Raw genomic sequence first — 17399 nt, 5'->3', positions numbered from 1 at the left:
TGGGATGCTTTTTTCTATTGTCAAAGGTCATAAGTTACAGACCTTTTTTTTCCCTGTGAGTATTAGAGAATTTAAACATACAATGCATTTATTGCTGGGGAGATGGTAGCATTAAATGCGTATGGCAACACCTTTACATTATTACACTTCAAATTGTAGCAAAGCCAACACAGTTCACTTTCAAAGCCAAAGATGTGTATCTCCAAGGGGATGTATCCTTGATAAGAGCTACGTCACACCAATTTCCTGCAAAGACATATAACAGTGCCATCAGGTACTTCCCAATCACGTGTAAATATCATTAAAAAATAGTAGACTGAAGCCTCAAACACCGTTTGTGAACCAAATAATTTTTTCAATTTTGAAAATCTCTTCCCTGGATACATTGATTCAGTTCACATATCAAATGCATATATAATTACACAGTACATAAAAGGGCTACTTTCCTAAATCACTGCAAAATGTAACCTTCATGTGGAAATCATTCTGATGTGCTCTTTAACCAACCTCCTCTGCCTTCCCACAGTAAGGGTGGCTCTCCACTTTCCCTCCTTAGAACCGAGGTTTCCCTTTTGAACTTACAGTATGGTTTGAGATAGCACCTTGTTAACATTCATGATTAATGATGAGTTGTATCTCCACAGGGCTGTATCCCTGACAAGGGATTCTCTGGGGAGGTCTCTTTGAAGGGGCTTCCGACAGTGATAAATGAGGGCAACATCCATGGGAACATTCACGCTGTCCCCATAGGCATGTAGGACAGAGTGGACAGAAGTCTGAATCACCTTTTGTGGATCAACTATCATCTTCCTGGGATTGAAAACATCTTTCCTGTCAGGCTCTCTGTGAACATGCTGTAATATGTTAACACCTGGCACAGTATTCCAGGACGAGATGTTGAACATGGGAGTAGAGATGGTTTCTGGGAAGATATGGTTCTCGAAGAGGAAAATGCCAGTCCCTGGATTTTGTTCCTGAAGGCTGCTCATCATTGTTTTCCAGTTTGGATGCTTAAGAGGAAGAATTATTTCATCAGCATCATTAAGAACCACAAACTTGCTCCTTTGCATGTTACGGTATATACAGTCATTTAGAGCTGTGATTTGTCCGTAGTAGCCAATGTCTTTTGCATCCATAGAAAAGTGCCATTTAGAGGAAACCTTGAGGTGTGAGTTTATCGGCCAGGGAATTATCTCTACAGTTCCTTCTTCTATATAAAACTTCAAGACTTTCTCCATCAGATGGCTGCAGTTGTTCTTATAGATCACCACTTTCTGTGCTCCAAGAATCTTGTACATTTCCAGACTCTGTATGAACTGCAAGACATTGTTGTAGTTTCCAAACATGGCAGAGATGCACACAGTGAAGTCAACAGAAAAGGGCTCAGGCTTGCGGTTTTTAATTTCAAACCTTGGCAGCTGGTCAATATTTCCATGTGCAAACGGATGAATTGATACATGCGTTGGATCACAGTTTTCAGGTTCCAAACAAACTATATCTGCTGCACCATAAGGGAATCCAAATCTATCTGAGTGAACATCAATTTTTGCATTTGATACATAGATCTTTCCATTGGGCTGACAGCAGAACCAGCAGTATAGTTGTTTCACATCTTCGTGGTGAACAATCCCAATCACACGAGTGACTTTGCTTTCTCTGTCATCAAAGTACGGGGATATAATAAAAGTTTTGTTATCTTTTAATGGTGTTATTGCATTTTGAGCAATTTTCCCCCTACAAAGCTGACCTGCTGGACTGGCAGTTGTTGCCTGGGGGAAGATTTTTCTAGTTATTGTATTCGGTAGCTGAAGATCTTTCCAGTAGCAGATTAAAATGCTGGCAAAAATAAGAATACATGCAACAACAGCACATATATGTTTTTTTCCACAGTGTATCATTGCTGAATTTCACAATTTGCAAATTAATAGACTTTTATACTCAGTCTTCAATTCACTTTCTCTAAAACAAAACAAACACACAAAAAATGCACTTTTAGTGATTTGTCAAAAAGGAGTAATGTTTTGTATGGACCTGTACTCTCTTAAATACAACTGTTACTGTTTTGATACCTCAAAATCTAGTATGAAGAGCTGACTTTTCATAAAGGTTTGGAAAAAAGTGAGAGATTCTCTTACACCTTCTCATTTCGAGCTTTGTTATATTTTACTCTACAATTGGGCGAAGTGCAACAGGTTCAGCTGTTTTGATATATAGTAATGGTAATATAGTGTAATTTGAATCCCTTTGAGGCCTAGAAGAAACTTTATATTTGAGAGAACCCACATTCTTTATCATTTGATGTTCTGAGAAGTTTGTAAAACTGGAGAATTATCTTTTCCCCTGTTCTTCCTAAAAAGGTGCTGTGAACACAAACTGCATTTGTATGAGTGATCCTGTCACAGTCTCTCAGTGTCCTGATTACCAAGTCACAATGAAAATGTTTTTTGGAGCCTAGTAGGATCCTATGGTATTCAACACTGTCTAGGATCTTTTCATTTGATAAGGTGACTGAGATTACGTAAGCGTAAACTGCTTTTGCCACTAGAGATGCTAAGTCTCAGACCACAGTTCTAAACTGGCAGTTGATTTCAGTAGGACTGAGAAGGTCTTGGAGGTGCTGCTGGACAAGAAGCTTGACGTGACCTGGCTATGTGCACTAGCAGTCCAGAAAGCCTGTGTCCTAGATTGCATCAAAAGTACATTCTCCCCCTCTGCTCTGCTCTCATGAAAGCCCACCTGGAGAACTGCATCCAGCTCTGGGGTCCTCAGCATAAAAAGGACTGAGGAAGGTAGAGAAAACCAGAGCATCATGATAGAAACTTTTCTGTGGAGGATGATTTACTGCACAGGACAAATTTACTAAAGGGGGAGATGAAACAAAGTGATAATAAAGTTCTAATGTCTGTCATGATTTTTTGCAGAAATACAGGATCCAGGTTTGTTCGTTTGTTTCTTTGTTTTTATACAGATGCTAAGTGCAAAAAATCATTACACTGTTCTGGTGAAATATGTTTTCAATCATCAGTCTTACAGCAGGAAGCAATATGCCTTGAATAATTCTTGTTAAATTAGGCCTGGGAAACTTACAGGAAAATTGCATTCTTAAGATTTAAGAAATAGTAGAAAACTAGTAGTGTCTTCCTGCAATAAAGACCAAATCTTAAAATATGCTTTACCTTTTGGAACACCACTACTGTCTAGCCAATATAAAGAGAGCAATTCCTGTATATACCTCTGCACAGAAGTCTTCATCTTAGTTTTATGTACAAGTTATGCAAAGCAGGAAGTTCACTCAATTGTTCCCTTGTCCCTCACGTCTCTCCTAGGTGAAGCAATCTCCTGCTCCTTTTTGAACTATGTACAAACAAACTTTTGCTATTGTTTCTCTTCACTTTTTGTATGTATACCTTACCCAATTTAGGCAATATAAATTCATCCCAATAACTTGTTTTCAAACAATCAATCGGCAGTTTTAGCATGCCAACAGCATTATTATCCACTTGATCTGGAAAAAAGTAGACTAGCATTCGAATTAGAAACCAGGGGCTTTGTAGGGCATGAAAGGTGACTGTGAGTAAAACTTTACAGACAGGGACACTAAAGAAACAAGTAAGTCCTTTTTACACAGGAACTTAGAAGTCTATACAAACTACAGAGACATGCAGAGATCCATATACTCTGTTTAAATAACCTACTCATCAAATAACTGTTTAATTTCTGGTAAGCTCCAGTGGTTACTGAGCACCATCCCATTTCTGTCTTTCATTTTGACCTGTTTAAAGGGATATTAGGTGATACACAAATTTTCCAAGAAAGGGATGGCATCAGTTCCCAAATATGAAATATGATTTTGGGTTCAGGCTTGTGCCACTTCTTTTGGAATCCACAGGCTGCAACCATTAGCTGATATCAACTGAACCAGGTGATTAAAACACTAAGTTTCTCTTTTTTCAGATGGGATGGGATCTTTAAAAAATGCAGCATTTCAACTATTGTCACAGCAATAATTTCTCACCAGAAATAGCCACTGTCATTCTGAAAAAGGATTATACACGAGGACTTAAGAGATACTTATTGTACTGCTTTGTACTTCCTTTGTTCAGACGAACATATATTGTCAAAGCCTTACTTCCAGTAAGGAACAAACGAGCACTGTTTCCACTTGTCTGATATCGCTGTGGTCTCTGTTACCGAAGAAAATATTTTCTGTGTTCAGAAACTGAAAACTATATCTCCTCTTCAAAAGAGGAATTTTAAAACACGTTAGCCACTCCGGACCTTCTCTGTTTGCTTAGGTTACTTGCAGTACAGAGAAGAAACCGGAAGACAGTGTTTAACTGCAAGGTGTGTTATATGAACAAAGTTTGAGAAACTTATTCATACACCAAAAAAAGAACTTTGCTTTTAATAACTGTTGTAGTGAAGTTTTATAAAACACTGTCACCCATTTTGCCTGGAATAGTTAAGACAACAGTGCAGCATTTTTCAGTTACATAAAGTGAAAAAAAATGGAGTTTGTGTTTGTTATGTGCAGTCTTGATATTTCACCAGAACGCACAAAATCATGCACTTCTGAACATCAGAGGAATCAAACGATAGTATATTTACTCACAGTTTCAAGCCTCATTGTGTAGTACTTCATGCTTTCCAGTGCTCCAATTCTGCTTCCACTGAAATGAGAGACCTCACAACCTTGCGTGTTTCCCCATCTGCTTCCTCTACAATTGTACTAATGCTTTTGACTGTCTGTGGGGAAACCCCGTGACTCTGTTAACTTCCTGTACAGCAAATTAGTTTGCTTTCTGTTTCTGTCATTTTCTCAGGATAAACAAATTTGACTTGGAGATTTCTCTGATCAGGATTTAAACATTTTCCATTAGATCAACTGTAACCTCATGTGTTTCATCTTAAATAGCCCCTTGTGTTTTTCAGAGGAGCTTTTGGTAAACTAAGTCCTGCCAAGATTATCTCTTTAGCTTTATAATGATAAAATCAATACAAAATTGTGTACACAGTTATGAGACCAGAAAATAAAATTTCATATTTAATCACATCAAATTAATCTAGCACAGCAGGTGTTTGAAATAGTAGATAGATATAATTTGAGTCAACACTTGCTTGGCCGGTGGACCTGTATTAATAGCCAACATAAACACTAACTTAAATGAAGGTGCAGACTGAGTGAGCAGACATGCAAAAGAATAGAAATATTTATTTTTTGGGGGGGAGCAAGCTGGATTTGTCTACTTTATTAGCTATTTAGAGAGAAAACCTCTCAATTTCTCTTTTTAGGACTCACGGGGAAGAAACTGGTGGGGAAGAGGCCTCAAAAACCAGGACCCACTCTCTTGGTACTGTGGCAAGGAGAGCAGGACTGGCCATGGCCATGGCCACAGCCAACTCCCTTCCCTCCCCCAGAACCCAAGACCACCCAACAAGTCTGTGGGATGAGAGAGGTCTGAGGCCAAGCCAAGAAGCTGATCCTCAGGGTCCCCAGGGGACAATGCAAAACCACGACTGAGACAACCTGCTGTCAGGGCCGGGACCCCAGGGTCTGTGGGGCCTGAGCCTTAAAGGGCAGATCTCAGGCAGGGGCTGAGGGCCCAGAGTCGAGCTTAAATGGGATCCTGGGCCCATGGAGGGTGTGCCAGATGGGCTGGTCAGGGCCATTATGGCAATTAGTACCCACAGGGCCCTCACAGAATGCTTTAAAAAGGTATTTTTCAACTGAGGTGCAAAACCTCAACATATATGCTTATAATAAAGGCCAGTTACTTAGAAAAAAGAATATCAGAAAACCAACAAACCACCAATACTATGAAAAACCAAAAAATTATTAGAAAAAGTCTTTCGCCTTTAAGACTTCACATTTACTTTCACAAACCTGTGCCACAACGCCAGAGCTGCATCAATTTGCCCTGGGCACCATTGCATATGGATTTTCCAGAGGGCTTGTGTTCATGCCTGGACTCCTCCTTTTCTAAAGCAACTGTGTCACCTCATAGATGGAGGTTACTCCAAACTTCTGTACTCACCTTTGACTTCCAGTTTCTTTATTGAAATTTCCATTCTAAGAAGGCTCTTCTCCTGGCGCCTATTGTGATATCAGGAGTTTACTAAGCTGAGGGAAGAGCAGAAGTCAGCAAGAGGTGTCTCAGTCTGATTCTTTGTGACTCAGTATAAATAACTGGAGGAAAAAATCAGGTCACTGCCAATTGGACTTCGTACCAATATGTCCCTCATTCCTGGCACAGCTTTCTTTGGTGGCTGCATTAATCGTTAATTAACTAGAGAGAGGGGAATGTTTGGCCACATTAAAAAACATCCCGAAGTACACTGACAAGTTTCCAGTGTTTCTGTGGAAACAGAAAGTTCACTGAGAATTTCTGTTTGTTCTGCCTAGTAAAAGGTGAAAGAGAAACAATAAAGTTCAGACACAGGTAAGAAAGGAGACCAAAGGGTTCACTTAAAAACACAAAGAATTACTTGGGCCATTTACCTTAAAGCATAGGCAAGGAAATTAGCTCATGAGAAAGATTTACAAAATAATAACTGAAAACATCAATGCCCCCTCCCCTGCAGCCTTAAGGCCCTTTCTTCTCTTGTTCCCCCTTCTCTCAGTTAAAAAATTCAGCAAATTTAGAAAAGTTTTAAATTCAAACATAATCATCATTTGGTGATCTTGGAGCCCTACACCCCTCACAGTGCATGCCAAAGTCAGCAGTTCAGCGTAAGCCCAAGAGTGAATTGTGTTCAAACGTGTCTATGTGGTGTCCCACATCACCTCTCTTTTTCCATAAATATATGCAGGGAAAAAAAAAAGCCCATAAAAACTCACCTTCAGGATTCGAAAATCAAGTCTCCTCAGCAGTTATGAATGCACCCTCTTGGAGGCTGGTAGGTGAAATAAAAACTATTCCCTCCCCTTCTCCCCGTTGTTGAAAGAATTAAAACAATTGCACTGCTAAACAATGCAGACAGGACTAGTTGGACTTCCAAGTATGCTGTACTTGAAAGCAGCAAAGAACACCTCGTAATCTAAAAGGAAGTGTTGTTTTGTGGGTTTTTTTGAAACCTTCGCCTTCCTGCACCAGCTAGTTGCCCCTTTCCTTGCTTTCCATTTTTTGTCTCTTTGCCCTGCAAGAGAGTATGACGTTATGTTCAACAAGTTATATATTCATTGTATTCACGTCAGACAGGCTCAATTTTGCAGTTTTGTATTATTACAAGAAAGGGTAACCATTTGTTACAAATAACTTTCAGCATTTCCAGGGCTCTAGGGTGTTCCTTTTTGTTCAGAAATTATTTTACTTTATAAGGACAGTGGTGTCAATTAACAAATTATACTTAAAATAGCTTACCTAGCTGGTTATTTGCTACTTTTATTCTGCAGAATTTGATGGATTTTTCTTTATATGTATGTGAGAAGAAATCTATTTGTTTTCTGACCTTACTTGTTTGCTTTATATTCAGTTACAACATGCTTGCAAACCCAAAGCATGGATTGTCTGAAGCAAGTAATCATTGGAACACACCCTAACCCTAACCCAACCCCCACTCCAGCCTATTCTTCCTTGAAGCTGAAAAGCTGATTTCTGGCAGAAAGAACATGGCTATAGATGAAGTCCAGAAATATAAAAGATACTTCCTCCAATTCATTACTATCTGCACTTCCTTAGCACAACTGTGTTTTAATTGACGCAAAATGGGTGTTTTCATCCTTCCTAATGTGCTTATCTGACTTGCTCTTACCTCTGAGGTCTATTGAGACATGTGAACTTTGACTTTTTTTTTTTTCCTTCACAGCCCCCCAAGGAAAGGTCTGGTATATTCTCCAAATCTGATAAACAAATCTCCAGAGTAATAGGTCACAGCTATAGAAATACCGCAACACCATTATCGATTTCAGAAGAAAAATAAATGCAATTTACCAGTGCCATTCCTTGCATACCTAAGCACAGCCTGGCATCTAACATAGGAACAAAGTTATTTGATATTTCCTTTTGGTTTTTCTCTCCCAGGTTACAAGACAAGAGGCTTGGACATAATGACCATTTCATAAGCTCTTCAGTACTCATCTTTGGGTGTTGTATGACAAAAGTATGTTACCTTATAGTGAAAACTGCAATGCAGAAAGTAGTCCTCTCTCCCCCCTGCAATTTGACTCCATAACAATGTCAGTCTTGGATATTGTGACTGTTGGTTTTCCTTTCTAACTTTTTTCCCTTCTTTCCTTTGTGTATTTTCTATCCTGTTACCTATGGGAAGGAGAATAATTCCAATCAATTTTTCCATTTTAACTGATGCTATTAGTGAAAAGAACCATTTGATAAATACGAGACACACTTATTGATGCTTCCTTGATAAAATATTTACAATTAAACACTGGAGATGACCTGGAGGAAAATTGTCTAGATCCAACTTATTTTTAAGACTACCAAGTAATAAAAGAGTCTTTAAACACTCTTCCTGTTTCTGGGGTATAACAGGAAAAAGAGTCCATTTTAGTGAAAGGATATAAGCTTTCTTTTTCAGCTGTAAAAATAGCAACTTTATATTAGTTTATTTTGCTCTCATCTTCACATTGGGTAACATTTAATTTCTCTCTCAGGCAAATGAAATTATGTTTCTGCAGAAATTAAAGGACCTTCATTGCCAGTCATAATACGGAGCTTATTTACCTTGAATATGGAATAATAAAATTATAGAATGGTTTGAGTTGGATCACATAGTCAAAGTCCCCTACCATGGGCAGGCACACCTTTCACTAGATCAGGTTGCTCAGAGTCCCATCCAACCTGACCTTGAACACTTCCAGGGATGGGCGAACCACCATCTCTCTGGCCAACCAACCCAGTTTTTCACTGTCCTCATCACAAAAAGTTTCTTCCTTATATCTAGTCTGAATCAACCTTCTAGTTTTAAACCATTATCCCTTCTCTTATCACTACAGGCCCTACTAAAAAGTCTGTCCCCATCCTTCTTATAAGCCCCCTTGAAGTACTTGAAAGGTGGCAATAAGGTCTCCTTGGTGCCTTCTCTTCTCCAGGCTAAACAATTCCAACTGTCTCAGCCTTTCCTTACAGCAGAGGTGCTCCAGCCCTAGGATAATTTTTGTGGCTCTTCTCTGGACCAGCTGCAGCAGGTCCATGTCTTTCCTATACCAAGGACTCCAGAGCTGGAGGCAGCACTGCAAGTGGGGTCTCACCTGAGCAGGGCAGAGAGGCAGAATCCTCTCCTCACCTGCTGCCCATGCTGTGGGATCAGCCCAGCACACGGGGTGTTTCTGGGTGCCAGCACATGTGGCTGGGGCATGTCCAGCCTCTTACCCACCAGCACCCTTAAGTCCTCCCCAGGGTTGCTCTCAGTCTGTTCATCAGAAATATGTCAGCCTCAGCCACTGCTTTAGCTCGTCCAGGTCCCTCTGGATGGCCCCGTCCCTCAGATGTGTCACTGCATCCTCAGCTTGATGTGATCTGCAATTTGCTGAGTTTAAGTGCCAAGAAATTTAGGTTTGTCTCTGCTTCTTTGGACTTTCCAAATCCCACTTGAAACTGAAAATTTGGAGGGTTTTTCAATTTTATCTCAGAAATTTTGATTCTGCTGTATTTATACTATTAAATGGCTACACACTATGCACTATAAAATCTGTTACGCTGTATTACCATCCATTCACAAATAAAACAATTGCTGCCTTTGAGCTAAAATGTTCCTTCTGTACCTCTACTATTCTTTTTCTGAATATTTTATTGTTAACAGCATACATACTCTGCACATTTTTAAACTTACAACCAAATCCAACTGCTGTTGAAGTAAACGAATCTTTTTTACATTAAAGTATTTAATTAATGAAACAATCATTATCAATGTAACAAACTGAAAAACACAGCAACTTGATACAAGACTGAGGTAACAAAATACTTTGCCAAAAACCTAGATTCCAATGTCAGGGTTCTTATGGGTGAGACAGTTCACAAGAACTATAGAAAGAATTCTTTACACAAATGGCATGCAGTGGACTGCTAGAAAATACAGCCAAAAATAGTGCAACAGTTTTCACACAAAACAAACGAAAATGTTGAAATTGGTTTACATTATAATGTGACAAGTAAGTCGCAATTTGAAAACCAGCTTCTTTGCCTCGTTTTAGTGCTATTTGGAAAAACATGCATTTTGGCACTGAATTACATAAAAATTGCACGTTAAATAAATAATATTACCTACAGTTTTTATATCTTCACAATTCTGAAAACAGTAATTATGACATAATGTTTACTTTTACATAACTATTGCAGTTATTCTCTCTTTGATGGAGGAAAACTTGTATGGTTTGTGGTATTTTTTGTGCAAATGCTGTAATAATAAGTCCTGATAGGCAATATAGTGTATTTCAATAGCAGCTTTCAATTAACCATAAAAGTACCAGATAACAGCAAATGGTACCAAATGACACCATAAAATCTCTAATCAGCAGTGGCAGACCTTTTCATTCTTAAAAAGTAATTTAAAGTTGGTTTAAGATGGTTTAGTAGTATTCCTACACTGCCATCAATCTGAATGTTTTAATACTGTGCAGCAATTTCACAACTGTGCTATACTGAAAACATTAACCGAACTATCGTGTAAAACTGTTATTTGCTACATTCATCTTTCTTCTGTATAATGCTTTTTACATTCAAATGACAGTCGTGTGAGGAAATTCAAGGTACTTTTGACATATTTCCAAATTACAAGGTTCTGAGTACGATCTGAGTTTGAATATTGAGTCGGACTGAAGGGTTTAATTTTTCCACAGTTTCATCTTCTGACAGTGACAAATGACTGAGTATAAGAATCATTGCTAAATACTGCCTTTCATTCATGCCATACTGTTTGGTGGCCCATCATAGTTTGAGCCAAAGCTGCTTCCTTTCTAGTTGGGAATCTGTTTTACAAGCAAGTGAAAATGGACACTTTTGTAACTTCTCCAGCAAGCTCCATGGCTTGTAATTTTGAGTAGAAGTGTATTTCTGAAGGCTAGAACACTCTACCTCTTGTACATACAATAACATATGTAACACTTCAGAGACCCTTAAATTCTAAAAGCCATTAAATTCTAAGCGAGTACAGGCTCATTCTATTGCTACCATATCAGTCAGCAGTTACTGTTCTTTCCAAGGAGGCTTGTTAAACATAACTGAAAATTGTTACAACATCCATTAGTTTATTTCCATTGCAATATGCTGGAAAAAATCTCACAAGCCCTCATTGTGTTCACTTCCACATTAGAAATGAATAAGTATTTACATGCTTCTAATGTATGTGTACACTTTATGCTAGTAAGTGTTTGATTTTAAATTTAGCTTATATTGAAGACAGATCAGGTCATTCCCTTTTAAGGGGAAAGGGCTACTAGTAACTTAAAAAAACCCTCTTAACTTGAACAGTTCTGTTTTGGTTCAGGTGTCATCATTTTGGTCACTGTTCTGCACTGTTCAAACGCTATGAATACTGACAGCACACATGACACATGGTCATAGGTGGCACAGTCATTAAAAAGGCTATGCACGTGAGTAATCTCATTGATAACTAATCACAAAAGTCCATAGGTGCAGAATAATTCAAGCCATATCATATTCTTACAATCTGAAGTCATTTACTGGTGACAGGATATTACTGCATTCAAAAGCTTCTACATCATCTCTAATGGCATTCGATGTTCTGCCCCTGCAGATACCTAGTTCAAAGTTGTCTTAACTTAGCAAAAAAAGAGAAAAAATGGTATAGACATATTTTGCATTCTCACTCTTTTCACACATCATCTGAACTATCAAATAAACTTTGTCCACTTTACATACACTTTCACATGTCCCAGGATCTAAGTGCAGTTGTCTTCAGAAACTGATTTTCTTGAAAAGCTGGTATGTATTAGGCTTTCAGGATTGTAACATGAACTCTTAAAAGAACAAAACTTTTAACCTACATTTAACAGTACAGGTATTGCAGTTGTTGTTGTTTTTAGAGAAGTTTCAAAACAAAAATTTAGAAAATCACGCAAGTCCACAGAATACATCCTGCTAGTGCCAGGGAGCTTGTTCTGTTCACTTAAACTAACTTCCGCGTTGTTCCTGGTTTGTAAGCTACAGGCTTGGCTTGCCAATTTCTCCTCTATGCAATCTTGGGAAACTCAGAAGAGGTTTCTGGTGATTGATGAATCTGAATACTGATGCCTCATGGCAAAAGAATTTCAAACAGAAGAAGTGATGAACTTACCATACGAACAGAGACAGATTCTGAGTGCAGGAGTGCGAGGGCACAGCAGGGACACAGTGATGTCAGGACAGTTCCTTCAGAGAAGGCTCAGGTGTATGCTTTTTCTTTTTTTGTTCTCTGGACACCGATGGGGAGGTTTCTTTGTATTTGCTCCATTGTTAGACAGTCTTCCCTAGCTTTCACTGCCATCATGATTTCATAATAGCAGTACCCTCTGCCAGTACTAATGTCCTAAAATTGCAACTGGAATTGAGTGGAGCCAAGTCATCCACAGAAAGACAGAGCAGGAACAATGATATGGAATCATTCTGAGGACCTTGGGCCACGTGATACATAACATCTGATTACCTGCCTCCCTACCAAGGTATTTAAGATGAACAACATTCAGACTGAATTAAAAAAAACAAACTTGTAAGCAACTACGCCTTTAGTAAGAGAATGAAAGACAAACTTTAGCACAATGCAAATTTAAACAGCCTTATATCCATTGTTAGGGCATTTCTGAGTAAAATAACGGAATAAAACCAAATCCAGCTGTCCTATGCCAAAATACATTTTTCCCAAATAGCTCAAATGTGAACAGCACAATTGTCCAGAGATTTGATACAAAATTTGAGGCAGCCACTTTGCCAAGCAACTCAGTGCACTTAGATTATAAAAATGTTGTTCCACAATTTTCTATTCTAATTGACACTTTGCAGCAAGTTAACACTGTCAGTCATTCTGTGCATTAGAAAGAATTGAAACCCAACATGGGCCAAATATTCTTCAGTCACACAAAGCAGCTTAACAATAAAAAGAACCATTTAAAAAAGAATAGGCAGAAGATACGATGCTCAGTTTGTGGTCAAATATCAGTTCATGCAGTCTCTGACCACAAATAGTTGAGGGCTCTAGAATCCTGCAGGAGTCAGGATTAATCTTCTGTCCACCTAACTTGTCTGCTTTCACTCAGTGCATAAGACTATATCTGGTCCTAGGGACAACATTCACTTTCTGCTTTTAAAAGCTATGCCAGAATCTAGTTACATAGGAAAGTGCTGACATATTTGTGGCTGGCTCATGTCAGGAAAACCATCCTCCTCTTCCTCCTCAGAGAACAATAACCTGTTTCTTCAGTTTGGCACTTGAAGTCGCGCCAGGTAGGAGAGCAAATTATTCAAATGACATTAGATTAGCGGGTACCTGGAAGAGAATGTAAATTACTCATAGAATCATAAAGTTTGAGACAGACTGCTAAGATCATCAAGTCCATCCTAGAATAGTTCCACTGTCCATGCGAAAGCCCCTTCTGAAGAAGAGATGTTACCTTGCTTGAAGCAATTGAGAGTAGAAGTTTTATGCTGTTAAGGAAACCAAACCTATAGCGAGACCTGCACAAATCCTGGGGAATTCTGTAATTTTAAATAATTATGTTTGTCCCCACAGAACTGTGCGTGCACAGAGATTGAAAAGAGGTACCTTTTCTAATAAGGATTTTCTGTAAAACATGAAAAAGTGGGTAGAAATAAGTTTCACAACCTTACCTGAGGCTTGTTGCTTTTGCACGCGTCATCCAAATGCTTATGCCATAATATTGCATGAAACCTTGAGCCAGTCTGGAACTTGTAAACATTGCCTACAAAAATAAGAAAATCAAAGGCTCTAAATTTGCAGACAGGTACTTCCACAGGATTCTGATTTCTGTGCAGAAGCCAAAGTCCTGAAGTAAACTGTTAAATTAATTTGCACCTCAAATGCTCAGATATGATGCTGTTCATATAACAGAGCCCATGTGAGGCATGTTTATCCAACAATCCTTGTCGAAGCAAGTATGAGAACCATATATAGTCTCACAGGCAGAAAGGCCAAATTATAGCCACAGAAAGGACGACTTAGGTCACATCTAATTTAAGCCTGGCTTTCTTCTCATTAAGACTTCTTAGGAAGTTTTTCTTATTTCTAAACTTAGCTTTCTTCAATGTCCCCATGCAAATTGTTTCCTGCAATCATGCACTTCATACAGTAGATGCAAATCCATATCCAGCACCAAACCCGAAAACATGAAAAGTGAAAGAAGTCTCAAAAATCTGTAAGTAACCACTCGAAGTGCAATATATAACTGCAGGGGGCTACCTCGTCTTTTGAAGTTTTTCAAGTTTAATCATGGGAAAAGAGTTATGGCACCTCAAAATTAATTATTAAAAAGTATTTAATAATTACTTAAAAGGCTTATTTTGCTAAATGGTTTGATATTTTAATTGGCCCTAATGTAAGTCAAGATTTGATACTGACTGATTTTAAGGAAGCTATTCAGAAACTTGGAGATGAGAGTATGTGGACACACGGACATGCTGCAGTCTTTTTCACTGGTTGGGGAATTTCTGCAAAACTTGCAGTAACTGTCAAGATAAAGCAATACCTCTGTAGGCACTACAGAAGCACCACAGCCTATTGTAGAAATATGTTCAATTTAATTTGTACCCTCCCTTGAAAATTCTGTATTGAAAATCTCCATCTTCAGTATTTTAAATAAGTGCAACTGCAAGTTCTGTAACCTACAAACTCATTAAGAGACACTAATCTACTTCCTGTCACAGAAATTAAAGCAGACAATGTCCATCCTGCAATACCTACCTTTGTCAGGGTTATTTAGCTGGAAAATATCAGGATGCTCTGGGTCGTCAGGCAGTGCCACCATCCAGCCCACAATGGAGACCTTTTTCCCAGGTGTAGATTTATACTGGAAGAGACAGACAAGTCAATCACAGTTGAGACTGTAGCAGGGATTAACTTTTGACTGTAAAAGTTGTGCAAACATATGCTTTAGCCCAGAACAGAAAGTACACTTCCAACACCCTTCCAGATCTGCTTATGCATATCCAATTCTGGGGTTTAGAATAAATTTAAAGCTTACATGTTTTCTTTCAGTGCCTCTTAAAGATTTTGCTCCAAAATACAGAAGAGTTGATCCTGAAAGCATAACCCAGTATCTAGTCCATGAGGAGAGCTGAATCAGAAAGGAAAAAAAAATGAGGAAAAACTCTGCATATCTCTAACATCTCAAAAATCGATTCACAAGCAAGTCCCAGTGCTACCAAAGGTAATTTCAGAAGCAAGGAATGGAGAGTTAGATAAAGAGTGTCTTCTGGTGTAAATCAGCCCAGCTACCTAAATTTGGATGGCTGGCTGTGAATACAATCCATCTAAGTTGGGTATCTCATAAAAGCATCAGGACCGATTGTTTCAGAGCAAAATAGTGTGCTGCCTTCTACAGATCTCAGACTTTAATCAATAAAATTTATTGAGATGACAACTCAGCAATTCTTCAAATCTTTTAGCTCTGAACAGTAGAGTTGCATGTAAAACATATCAATCAACTCTACAGAAAACAAAAAAATTACCAAATGCACAGAACTAGAACCATGTGAAACCCACAAATTTAGATTAAGTATGAATTGCCATGACTTTTGTGCTATGGGTGGGTGCCCTGCAGCCTTTCCACTTCAATGCGATACCACAGAAGTACCACAGTATACTGTAGAAATATGTTCAATTGCATTTGTACTCTTCTTTGAAAATTCTGTATTGAAGATCTCCCTCTTTAGTCTTTTATGAGACTGCCACTGCAAGTTCTGTAATCTACAAACTCATTAACAGAGATTACCTTATTTCCTGTCACAGAAATATACTGCAGACAAAGTAGACAATGCCCATCCTGCAACATTTACCTTTGTCAGGGTTATTTAGCTGGAAAATATCAGGATGCTCCAGGTCGTCAGGCAGTGCCACAAGATTTATTTTTGCCCTCACAACAATACCTGCTGGTTACACAGCTGCTCACCCCTGCCCTGCTCTTACAGCCAGAGACATGACTTGCAACCTTGTTATAACCTGGTTGTAACTTTGATCAGAAAATTACTTTACAATTAATAAAAACATTGCTTTGCATGTTATCAAGCTGCAGGTTTAATCTAATCCTGAAAATTAAACCAGCCACTACTGAATTAGAATCATAGGAAAAATTATAATTAGAATCACTTACAGTAGGTTTCTTGCCTTCTTTGAGCAGTGTTTTTCTTTTTAATGGCCCTTCCATGGTAATGATTCCTGTGGAACCACCTGCTGTGCAGCTGCAGGTGCCTGTTGGGCTGGAAAGACAAAACATTGTTCTGTGTATTTGAGGAAATAAGGACAAGAAGTAAGCAATATAATTTAGCTCTAAATATATCTGTCCTGCACTGCATTACATATATTATATCATCTGACACTTGACTCTGGAATATTTTCCTAACCTAGCTATCAAATAGGAACCAGGATTTTTGCAAAATAGCAAATCAACAAAAGGTTCTATTCTGGGGGCTTAGATATGAAAAAAAAAATAGAATAAGTACTGAAGCCCAAAGTCAAAGGCAAAACAAGCAATTTTCTTTTTTTATTCCAGTAAATTACAGAAATTATCTGGATTTCTGAAAATTTACAGTTTAAAATTTTGTTAATAGGAGCTCCCACAAATGTAACTTTAAATCAAATTAAACTACCTTGGCTAATTGGAAATCTACATATAAAAATGCCAAATAATTCACTGTACAGTGATTAACATTTTTTTTGCTTTTCCAGGATGAACACAGAGCTTCCCACATACAACAGAGAGAAAGAGCTACAACGGAAGAGCCCAAGCACAGGCAAAGTTCGAAATGCAAACAGTCATTAACAATGTCTCAACTAAACACTGATTGGTTTGTGATGATCTGTTAGAATTATCTGTGCTAACCTCTCTTCACTGACATGGAATCACAACACTTATGTTCTCATATGCACCGATGAGGTTTATCAGAGCCAACCAAATCATGTCTAATAATGAATACAAGGAAAAGGACGTGTATGATCTACCTTTCAGCTGTGAAAGAAAACTATTCTGTCCCCAAATGAGTATGAGCACATGCTGGTGCAGGTGACATACGTAATCATCCCTAGACAAGCACAGCCCTTCCAGCTGGCAGGGGCATCTTCCCCCATTGCACAGACCCGCCTGCTCTGTGCTAATGTGCATTCTGGCCAGTTCTGTATTTCTGATGGAGGCAGTAGAAGATCCCAGAACTGGAAGAATGAACACAAGCATTAGAATTGCCTGATGGTGGACAAACATAAGAAATGTATTTTAGGGA

At 38.5% G+C, this 17399-nt stretch overlaps 1 protein-coding gene across 3 annotated transcripts in view; it reads right to left on the bottom strand.

Annotated features, from left to right (window-relative positions):
• Window positions 1-7201: 7201 nt before the first annotated feature.
• Window positions 7202-17399, bottom strand: part of RALGPS1 (Ral GEF with PH domain and SH3 binding motif 1) — a 78984-nt gene continuing 68786 nt past the window's right edge. For 2 of the 3 annotated variants that reach the window (XM_027727052.2, XM_027727054.2), the window contains 5 exons: window positions 16277-16382; window positions 15149-15241; window positions 14869-14974; window positions 13779-13870; window positions 9710-13437 (listed from right to left, as the gene is read on the bottom strand). In XM_027727052.2, the coding sequence (XP_027582853.1) occupies window positions 13408-13437; window positions 13779-13870; window positions 14869-14974; window positions 15149-15241; window positions 16277-16382 (427 nt within the window). In that variant the 3' untranslated portion in view covers window positions 9710-13407. Of the gene's footprint in view, window positions 8259-9709; window positions 13438-13778; window positions 13871-14868; window positions 14975-15148; window positions 15242-16276; window positions 16383-17399 lie in introns of those variants that run through there. The other variant, XM_039384673.1, reaches the window with a different exon arrangement.

This window comes from Pipra filicauda, unplaced genomic scaffold (assembly GCF_003945595.2).
Source record: "Pipra filicauda isolate LSUMZ 115617 unplaced genomic scaffold, ASM394559v2 scaffold100_size2392355_pilon, whole genome shotgun sequence".
NCBI classification, from domain to species: domain Eukaryota; kingdom Metazoa; phylum Chordata; class Aves; order Passeriformes; family Pipridae; genus Pipra; species Pipra filicauda.
Note: the sequence above shows the minus strand (reverse complement) of the source record. Positions and strands in the feature narration are given on the sequence as shown.